The sequence below is a fragment of the Lolium rigidum genome, chromosome 1, assembly GCF_022539505.1.
Source record: "Lolium rigidum isolate FL_2022 chromosome 1, APGP_CSIRO_Lrig_0.1, whole genome shotgun sequence".
NCBI classification, from domain to species: domain Eukaryota; kingdom Viridiplantae; phylum Streptophyta; class Magnoliopsida; order Poales; family Poaceae; genus Lolium; species Lolium rigidum.
This window is the reverse complement of record NC_061508.1, coordinates 275238782-275249974: the sequence shown is the minus strand read 5'-3', so window position 1 is coordinate 275249974 and position 11193 is coordinate 275238782. Positions and strand designations below refer to the sequence as shown.

Genomic DNA, 11193 nt, shown 5'->3' with positions numbered 1-11193 from the left:
AGGCATTATTAGCTAGAGGACTGCGGACACGGAGTGGAGTGGGCTCACGCAGCACTGGAGTCTGGAGGTATGCTCTCCATTCCTTTCCCCTGGGCTCGTTGATTTTCATACTCCACCGCTGCCCATTTCTTTGTGATCTTCCTCTCTCTGCGTTCCCCGTGGTGTCCCAAATCCTTCTCCGACCAGCGTATTTACGTCATACTATACTCAGTTCTTGATTTTCCCCTGCTGCAGCTTTCCTGCACACCACCTGTTCGACGAAACGCCTCTGAGCTCAGACCCCATGGCGGAGGCGCCAGACAGCCGGAGAATGTCCCCCGCTCCCACCAACATAGGCGCCCTCCCCGAAGAGATCCTCCTCCGTGTCATGTCCTACCTGCCCACGCGCGAAGCCGTGCACACATGCTTGGTATCGCCGTACTGGCGTGACCTCTGACGGACTGTGCCCTGCATCAACGTGTCTATCATGGAGTTCAAAGACGATGATTACGAGGACGACTTCGAGCGTGAAGTGGCGTTCAAGAGATTTGTGAACCATTTTCTGATGCTCCGTAACCCTGTTCCCCTTGTTGAGTTCCGCCTCACGTACAGCATGAGCGATGACGACCGCTCTGACTCCGATGACGCCAACGACTGGATCTCCCATGCGTTACAGTGGAATGCTCGGGTTGTCAAGGTTGTCAATCAGCATGAACCATTGGAGATCGATCATGAGGTGTTCACTTCAAGCTTCTTGAAAAGGCTGCACATTAGCAGCGCTGACTTGTTCCCTGGTTTCTTTAGTCAGCTCCAGACGGGCTGCCCAGCATTGGAGTATCTGTTCCTATTTGACTGCCTCATCATGGACCATGAGATTTTCTCCATGACAGTCAAGGTTTTGATCCTCTCTAAACAAGTTGCGTTCAGTGACCAGGCTTCTATTTCGGCTCCAAGTCTCATATATCTGTCCATTGAGGGTGATATTCGATCGGGCAGGCTACCTGTACTAAAGAGCATGGCATCTCTAGAGACTGCATCAGCCTTGATTTCGGGAGCAATCACAGATTGTGATGCGGATGCTATCAGGCAGTTCCTGGGAGGCCTCTCTAATGTTACAAGTTTGGATTTCCGTTACAGGGATCAGAAGGTAAGCTTCTTGATTTCGCATCAATGTCCATGTTGCCTTTTTTTCATACATCTCATTGATTTTGAGATATACCTAAGCATGTCTTGTTTTTTTTTTTGTGTTGACCCTTCACTATTAAACTAGACAAGTCATTGCATACTATAAGTGCAAACCTAGTATCTTGATACTGATAGGGTTATCAATGTTGTCTCGATTCCACTAAATATAATCTATTTCATATACTCATTTCGTAGATTCAGGACTTGCTGATCAACATATTTTAATCTGAGTTTAGATTCATAATAAAACTTAATCATTTCGTAATCATTCTTACTACAATAACTGGGTTACATTGTAGCTTCAGTTAGCATTTCTTTGAAAAGATGTGAAACATTCAAGGCAGCATATGAATGTAAAGTGTTTCAGCTACTGTTGTGACTCCCAACTCTCACAAAACAGACTGGACCAATCTAACAGATTATCATGGGAAGCGACTATGGCGATTTAGGTAGCATATTCTCCATAGTAATGATTGTCTCTCTAGGAAAAGTAGAAGTGTATCATTGTTTAATATGCGGTATTTTTGCTTAAAGCGATTTCTGTTTGTGATGCTATATTTTCATATCCAATGTGTTAAAGATATAGTATTCTACCTGTAAGATTTTTTTAGTGGGCAGTCTATTAGACCCAGTAATAACGTATTGTTAGCTCGCTGCCGATATATTTGTCAAGTTTGGCTGAATCAGAAAAACAAAGTGTAAAATATAGCCTGGGTTTGATATTGTCCTAATCCTTTGAACCGTGTGCAGCTGACCATGGAAAAGAATTTTCAATGGTGTCCAAGATTCAGCAAACTTGTAGACCTCACTCTTAACCGCTCCTGTGTGCACGCCGAGTTCTATGCACTGATTGTCTTCCTTCAAAATTCACCCAATGTGAAGAAGCTAACTCTCAAGCTAAACCAGGTATGTGTTCTTGGCCACATTGTGGATTATTCGGTGCATATTTATGCATGTACCATGAAGAAAAAACCAATAATTATTTTGTTGCTAGGGTTATGCATCTGCAATCACGGGTGAGCTAGAGGACAGATCATTTACATGTGAGCAGCTTCAGATTGTTAAAATCAAATGCTCGGAGACAAGTGAGATGCTACCTAGGGTGACTCAGTTTTTGCATGCTAGAGGCATAAGGCCTGATCAGATGCGTATCAATCGCCGGAACTAAGTCCGATGTAGCAGTCACCTGGAACTAAGTCCCATGTTTCAGGTTCTAGGGCAGCTGGAATGACATTGGATCACTCATTCACCTCTCATCGCAGATAAACATGATGTCCTGTTGGATCTACATTGGTTTGCTCTGGTTTGGTCTGAAGGAACACGGCGAGCATCTTTGCTGTTTTAAGTCCTTTTTGCGCAAAAGAAACGACGTGATGAATTAAAAGGATTTTATGCTCACGGTGGGCCAGAAAAAACACTCTTTACGTTGCCAAAAAATACTTCCGGTTACCCTGCATTGCACATACATGGATAGTTGCCGTTCTGATTGGATCTCGTATTGCTCCATTGAGACATTGATGCATCATTTGTTGAAACTATTCTGCTAGCTCTTTCGGATTTAAATATTTATGGATTCCTGAGGTGCATGGCTGTGCAATTCTGCAGAAAACTTTACGTTGCCTTCTCCATTGTTTGTGAAACAAAAATGTTCCATGTCATGCATTTTCGAAATTTGGCATTTGATCTTTATAGCTTGCTCAACCTTTTATGATGTTCCTGTTAAACATGCGACACTAAATTGCACGTCATATGTAAACATAGTATTCCCTGCATCTACTTACGCCTATGTACAATGTCGTGCATTCAAATAATGTCAACTCTACAAGACTTCCCTAAAAGCTAAGGTCAACCGTACATGCAAAAAAGTAAAGTAGGGGCATCCCATATTCAGTTCACATAAAACATGAATGCCTAGGATTTTATGTCCAAATAAAGGCACCACTTTTGCAGTCAACCAAATAAAGGCCACAAAAGGCTGCCAAAACTTTCCAAGTCACGTTACGCCAAAGTTCGTTTAAATTTGTACATAGTTTGCAAAATATAAACTAAGACATAGATAAAAACTAAACTACTAATAGAAGGCCTTGTAGGTGCCGCCTGCCTCAAAGTTGTCGTCCTAGGCAGTGTCGTTGGTGCCGGCGCCGGCCCCATAGACCCCTCGTCGAGGTCGATAACATTGCTGTTGTCTGTCACCGGCCGGTGGGGCGGTGTTGACAAAACGGCTTAAGAGCGCCGCCTGGCCCGTCACCGACCTGTGGTACGCTGCCTGGAGCTCTAGCTCGAGCTCCAACCATGCTTTCTCCTTCTCCAGCGGCGGCAGGGGAATGACCAGCTTCTTCTTCTTTGGGATCCGAAGGTAGAGGCGCTTGGGCAGCGGCGAAGGAAGCACCTCGTCCTTCACCGTCCTCTCCTTCTTTGGGTGAAGCAGCGCCGCGCGCGGAAGAAGAGTCACCCGGCTCGCGCATGACGATGCCGCCGACGCTTCGTCGAGCCCGACGAGCCAACGATGAGGACAATAGCGCGCTACGGAGGGTCCGACCGGTAGCCGTGTTGGGCGAGCATCTAGTCGGAATTATGCTCGGACCACGAAACACGTCGACCGATGCGGTTGAAGCGGCCGACGAAGCGCGTGAGCTTCGCCTCTTGCCTGCACTGGAAGAAACGGAGCCGCTCCGTGTTGTTCGTCGCCCATGACAGGGAGTTCCATTGGGCCCGATGCTTCATGAGAAGACGAGCCTTGTGTAGCATCTCCTCCTCGCCCATAGTTAGGTTGCACGGGCGATGCGTGAACTCGCCCTCCTCACCGCCGGTCCCGTCGCTGCCGGTTTCGTGGTTGTGCGCCATGGATAGGGAAGATGGAGGTGTTTGGCTAGGGTTTTCTCGGCACCGAGCGAAGAAGCGAGAGAAGAGATGAGATGGGCGCACCTGTAAGTTTGACCAACTATATATACAAAAAAGTGTTAACATTTATAATCCCAAATAATATTTTAGAACCATCATAAAATATATTTTCATATTATGTGCATTTAAAATTTAAATGTTGATATTTTTTATGTATAGTTGCTCAAACATTATTATTTTTTATTTTAACTTTAACTAAAAACTATAGCCGTCCTAATTTGAGGAGGAGGAACTATAGTGTACCGGATGATTAGCTCTGTTTAGATTAGACTAGCCAGTCAAAGCCGGTCCAGAGGAGTGCACTGCACTCACGGACGCAGCACTGGAGCTGGTGTGCTATCCAATTCCTTGATTCTCGTTTTTTCTTCCGCCCATGCCCATTTTCTTCTGATCATTCTCTCTCTGCGTTCTTTGTGCCGTCCCAAATCTTTGCCCTGACCTGGGGATCTTCGGCTTACACCCAGTTCTTGATTTTTCCCTGCTGCAGCTTCCATGCACACCACCTGTTCGACGAAACGCGTCTGAGCTCTGCCCACCATGGCGGCGGCGGCGGACAACCGGAGAATGGTCCGCGCTCGCGTCCCACGCGCGCCAGGGAGGATCGGCGCCCTCCCCGACGACGTCCTCCGCCGCATCATGTCGCAGCTGAGCTCGCGCGAGGCCGTGCAAACATGCCTGCTGGCGCGGCGCTGGCGCAACCTCTGGCGGGAGGTGCCCATCATCAACGCGACTTTCGAGGACTTCGAAGACAGCGCCGCTGCCCATGACAGAATCGAGCGTGAGGCGATGTTCAAGAAGTTCGTCACCCGTTTCCTGCTGCTACGCAACTGCGTCGGCCTGGACGAGTTCCGGCTGGACTACAGCCTGGCGGGTGGCACCGAGGACCTCAGCGCTGGCTCCGCCGACGCCAACCTGTGGATCTTCCATGCGTTACGGTGGAATGCTTGGGCCGTCAAGGTTCTCAGCCGGGAACATCAACTCGAGCTCGACCCTGCGGTATTCACTTCGAGCTTCTTGAGGAGGCTGCATATTTCCAGTGCTAGATTGGTCCCAGGTTTCTTTGATCAGCTCCAACTGGGCTGCCCGGCGCTGGAATATCTGTTCCTATCCGATAGCCTCGTGATGGACCATGAGATTTTCTCCAACACGGTGAAGTTTCTCATCCTCGCTGAGGAAGTTATGTTCTCATGTGATCACGATGACCCAGTTTCTATCTCTGCTGCAAGTGCCATTTCTGTCTCCATCGAGTGTGATCTTTCGGTGGCCAGGCTACCTACACTGAAGAACATGGAATCTCTAGAGACTGCATCAGTATTGCTTTGTGGACATGTCAGAGCTTGTGATGCTGATGGTATCAGGCAGTTTCTGGGCGGCCTGTCTCATGTTACTAGTTTGGACTTCCGTTATATGGATGGAAAGGTACGGTTCTTGAGTTGGCATCACTATCTGTCATACCTCCATTTTCAGTACATCGTTGTATTGCATTGATCTCCAAACATTTATCAATTTGTTCTGGCATGATCCCATGGTTCTTAACATCTATAATATGCAAGATGAGTGATTATGTAGCATAAACGCAAACCAAACCTTTTGTGTCAACTCAATATATTTCCTTTCATAGTTTCATATGCTCATTTTGTGCGTTCATCAGATCGACGACCAAAATGTCTTAGTTGGAGGATCGATTTCATAATAAAGCTCGAGCATTTCCTATTCAGTCTTAGTGCAATACCTGGGTTATAATGTTGCTTACATTATCATTTCCTATTCATTCTTAGTGCAATATAATAGTACTTGGGTTATATTTTTGCTTCCATTATTATTACTTCAAAACGATGTGAAAAATAAAGGCATAATACCAGTGCAAAGTACTTCAGAAATTGTTATCATTCGATCAGTTTATCATGGGAAGCAATTTTTTTTTCGAAACGGGGGCAAAAGCTCTGCCCCGATCTATTGATTAAGAAGGAGTTAAACAAAGTTACAAAGATACAAGCCGGAAACAGGCTTAACCAAAAACAAGGATTGCTCTCCCGACATCATATCCCCCAAACGTTTTGCCTAGCCTCTCTCTTGATTCTATCAAGAACAACATAGGTGGGGGAATGCTTGTTGCAAAAGACCCTCGCGTTCCGCTCGCACCAAATCTCCCAAGTTATGAGCAAGGTGAGGATTGCTAGGGCCTTGCGGTTGGGGAGGCTCCCTGCCGCCAACCCATTCCACCAATCTAATATTTGAACCAGCCCATGGGAAGCAATTATGGCTGTTTTTTTAGCATATTCTCCATGTTAACAATTCTCTCTTGGAAAATAACAAGTGTATGATTGCTTAATATGCGGTATATTTTGTTAGCATGATTTATTCTTGTGCTGCCATTTATTCATTTCCACTTAGCTCTAAAATTTTCAGTGTGCACACAACCAGACATAGTAGTTATGCACTGTTAGCTCCCTCCTGATATTTTGCAAGTTTGGCTGAATCATAAAGAATATGGCATGGGTTTGATGTTGCGTTCTACACCTTTGAATCTTGTGCAGCTGACCATGGAAAAGAATATCCGATGGTGTCCGACATTCAGCAATCTTATAAACCTGACTGTTGATACCTCGTGTGTCCGTGCGGACTTCTATGTACTGATAGTCTTCCTTCAGAACTCACCCAGTCTGAAGAAGCTCACTCTCAAACTAGACCAGGCATGTGATCTTTGCCACATTATGGATCCTTAAGTTAATGTTGATGCATTTACCATGCTGATAAAACCTTTTTTTTTGTAGGCGTGTGTGTATGTAATGTCTGGTGAGCTGGAAGACAGATCATTTACATGTGAGCAGCTTGAGATTGTTGAAATCATATGTTCAGAGACAGATGAGCTGCTACCCGGGGTGACTCAGTTTTTGCGTCATAGTGGCATAGGGACCGATCAGATGCGCATCACTCACAAGAACTAAGTCTAATGCAAGGCATCCTGTCATTCACCTCGCAAGCAAACATGATGCCCTCTTATGTTTACATTGGTTCGCTCTAGTTTAGTTGGAAGGAACTCTGCATATGCATGTTTGTTGCACTCGTCCTTTTTAACACCCTAGAATCACCATGATAAATTTGAAGGATTTTCTGCTGATGGCGAGCCACAAGAACATGAGACATCTAGTCTGTGGTGCCAAATAAAAGAAAACTTCTGGGAGAAGGTCACATTGCGTTAGACATACTCACATACATGCATGATTGCCCATTCTTATTTGATCTTGGATTGGTCCAATGACGCATATTTTCGTGAAACTGTTAGTATTTGCAATGCTGCAGAAAACATGCCGCTGCCTTTTTGGTTTTTTTTTTTTTTGGGAAGGAAAATGTTTCCGGCCATGTCATGTCATCTTTGTTGAATTTGATATTCAGTCTTTTATTACATGCTCAACCTTGTATGATATGATCTCCATGTTAACGATGCAACGCTAAATTGCACTTCATTTGTGAATGTATAACATTCCCCTTTGCTGATCTGCATCAATTTGGCGCTTTCACATATATATAATAATTTAACCGCGCAAGATATATCTAAACAAAGTCAACAATATAATAAGTCTACAAGAAAATACAGTAAAGGACAGCCTGACGACTTGAGGTGCATACTTAACATGAGTGCCCCTACACTTTAGTAAAAAGAATTGTTTGTGTTGCTGAAGCTGAAAATAATCCTTTGCTAGCAAACGTGCAGATTCTGCTTTGGGAGGCCATTGCAACAACGTGGTCTGGATGCTCAAAACAAATTGTCTTTAAACAGCCTGAAGCCCACAGAGCTCGTGGCGGTACTTCTCCATTTTAGGGCCAAGTTTCTCCTTCAACGTCTCGAAGGCCAGAAGTGCCAGCATGCTACCTGTGCCGGCAGGCTTCGACTTGCAGATCCCTTCACGGGGCGGCATGATGGTGAGCTTCTCCACGACATTGCTCAGCGCGCCTACGCAGCTCCGGTCGTGCTCCCTCGCCAGTTGCTTGACATCGTACAACTGCTGCCCGATAAGCTTACGTGCCATCTTCATGAAGTCGTCGACGCTGTCCGGGAGCTTCTCGCCGTACATCATGGTCACGAAGTAGGCGACGTGGTAGGCGCCGGTGAAGGTCGCCCACGACGGCCGGGCTCTGATGAGGCCAGAGTCCCGAAGCAGCCAGCGGAGCCTGAAGCCGTCGATGCCGTCCCGGGGAAGCCGGCTGAAGTCGACGCCGTGGTTGGCGAGGTAGGCGACGGACTTGGGGTCTCTCGCGTGTTTTGGGGAGGCGACGTCGAACCCCCGCAGGTTGAACTCCCATGCGAAGCGCCGGCCGTCGTCGGTGCAGACGGCGATGCCCACCTGCAGAGGCCTGAGCAGGGCCACGTTGGCCCGGATGACCTCGTAGCGCTCGTCGGTGGTGAGGTCGCGGTGGCTCCGGCCATTGCCGTGGCCGAGGACGCAGCCGGGGTACTGCACATTTAGGGCGACGTGCCGGGCGCGCGGCGCGATCTGGTGGAGGAGCCGTGATTCGGCCTTGAAGTTCTCGGCCCACACAGAGCGGACGGCGACCTCCATGCTGCTCGCCGGCGACAGCTAGAAGGTTTCTTTTGCTCCGAATACGACCGGTGGCTGCCCTACGATCGAGATTGATGGGGAACGAGGGCGTCTGTTTCGGTTTCTGCTGGACCTGCTTTATATTGAGAGCTGTAAAGGTGAGGCAAGAACGGGGGAACGTGTCCGACTCTACCCTGGACGCCGAGTTCGCACGGAACTGGTTTTCCGACAGGACAGTAACGTCAAGGAAGTTACTTCTAATGATGCAACAAAATTGAGAGGAAACAGAACAAAAATGTACTGAAGCCAATGCCAGGAAGATAAGATTACAAAGCACGCGCGGCAACTTCCACAGCCGGCACGGCAGAGACCTCAACCGGACACCGGCACACCGGACACGTCCGATGCGACCACAGCCACACGTCGATGCACCCTTCGTGGAACAGGTGCGTGCACGCCGGCAGCTGCTTCACCACCTCCTTTGGCCTAATCTCGGCGAGGCACACGGCGCACTGGTCGCCCTCTCCGCCGCCGCGCTTCAGCTTCTCGTACTTGTACACCGGCAGACCGGCGATCGCTACCCGTCCTAGCCCGACGGCCGGTTCCCGTGGAAGCGCCGCCATGGACTGGTCACTCTCCGGATCTTGCTCATGCCGCAGGCGTCGCAACCTTGCGCGAGCGCGCGCGCGCTCGCACAGCCCGGCGACGAAGACGAAGACGAGCAGGAATGTGGCGATGCGGATGTTGATTCTCCAGGGGACACCTGCGAGGTACAGTATGGCACAGGTTATTCCCACCGGAGCAGCGACGATGAGCGCGAGCTTGAGCGGCATGCCGACCGGCGACTGGATCACGCCGAACCCGATGTTGTTTTCTAGGTGCTGCGATTTGCAGTGATTTTGTAAGGCTAGCGCATGGCTTGGTCTATGTGCTTCCTAGAAGTAACATCCGCATCCAAAAATTTCCTTCCTAGAATCCTAACAAGTAATTCCAAATGTGCCGGCGTGCGTGAGTGTGTTGTGTGACTGCAAGTGCTCGTGTCGATGGCGACAAGCTGGCTGGCCATCTTGGAGCATACGTGGTCAAATTTTGGATCAGGCTGCCGCGCCATGAACTGCTCGCATTATCCAGCCTTGTGTGTGTGTTTGAAATTTGGATTCGATGTTGGTGAGGACAGAGGTAGTTAATTTGCAGCGTGCTACGCTATTTTTCGATTATAAAAAAGGGAAGCGTATTTATCAAAACTACTACCTCTATTTCAAATTAGGATGCATATAGTTTTTGATCAGGAACAAATTTTCCAAAATTTGACCAACTCTATAGAAAAAGTGTATTGACATTAATTATGCCAAATAAGTGTTTTTAGAAAAATTATGAAATATATCTTCACATGGAGTGCATTTGATATTTTAGATATTTTTAATTTTTCTATATAGTTGGTCAAACTTTAAATTTATTTAATTTGATAAAAAAACAATATGCATCCTATTTTTGGATAGAGGGAGTATATCCAACGCACACACACACTACTACTCAGTCCATGAATAACTATGGTTTTTTTTTCTTTTTGGAGGTCAAACATTTCCAACTTTGACTAATTTTTTACACAAAAATAGCAACATATGTGACATCAAATTATTGCAGTGTTGAACTACATGTCAAGATGAATCTAGTGATATTAATTTGGTGTCATAAATGCTACTAAAGTTAATAATGTTTGACTTAAGACATGTCCAAACGTAAACTTATTTAAGGACGGAGGGAGTACATTAGAATGACTAATGGAAGCAATCCCAAACAAAATATGTATAGCAATGAACAATTTAGAAATTATTTTTTTCCGTTGAGCTGCCCCTTGCATCAAGGTAGTCATTTTGTGTTGGAGATGAGCAAAAGTTCCGTGCAGACGTGATGTCCCGTGAATGTTTGCACCGTGGATTTCACTCACTTTGGTGCTTTGAGATTCGTGTGCCAAGTTTCAATCTGTTTTATTATGTTTAAGAAATCTAAATCAGATTGATGTGCAAAAGAAAAAAATGAAACCGTGCACGGGACAATGGCATTTCTCTTGTGCGGTGAGCCTGTAGTAGTATTATCAAGTTGGAACTTTTCGATGATAGTGTGTAAAAGTTCATAAGCATGCAAATTTATAATGATATAAGTAGCTTGAAAAGTAAATTGCAAGATGCAAAAGAACAAGGTAGACAAGATCATAGACACAAATATTTATTTCGATGTTTTCATAGCTAGAACTATAGCATGCATTTGCCAGGCCCCCACAATAGACCGGTTAACCCCAAAAACTATGGTGGAGGCTAGTATTAGTTATCGGCCATTGGTACACACAATTAGCGTTGGTTTCACTAGGTGAAAGTTCAAGTTGTCAAGTCCAAGAGGACAATCCATAATGCCTAAGTGGTCAAGCCCAAGAGTACAACCCATAATGGCGCTGTTATCACCAGATTTTGGTCAAATCCGAAGGTGGGCCGTTAGAGAGATGGGCTTGGAAGATTACACGTGGAAGATCTCTGAAGCGGCCTTGCACGGAGAATTTGGGCTAGTTTGCCCGTGTATCTTTAATTATAGT

General features: G+C 46.5%; 1 protein-coding gene and 2 pseudogenes across 1 annotated transcript; 2 read left to right on the top strand and 1 right to left on the bottom strand.

Moving 5' to 3' along the window:
* Positions 1-283: 283 nt before the first annotated feature.
* Positions 284-2332, top strand: LOC124659070 (annotated as a pseudogene).
* Positions 2333-4602: 2270 nt separating this feature from the next.
* On the top strand, positions 4603-7101 carry LOC124659058 (annotated as a pseudogene).
* Positions 7102-8932: 1831 nt separating this feature from the next.
* LOC124684767 (RING-H2 finger protein ATL39-like) lies at positions 8933-9439 on the bottom strand. Its single transcript, XM_047219026.1, has one exon. It carries the CDS (start codon positions 9437-9439, stop codon positions 8933-8935), a length of 507 nt encoding a protein of 168 aa, XP_047074982.1.
* Between the last annotated feature and the right edge of the window lie 1754 nt (positions 9440-11193).

What these genes read in the sequence shown, in the direction of transcription:
- LOC124684767 (XM_047219026.1), bottom strand. Translation starts at nt 9,439, where the DNA reads ATGCCGCTCAAGCTCGCGCTCATCGTCGCTGCTCCGGTGGGAATAACC.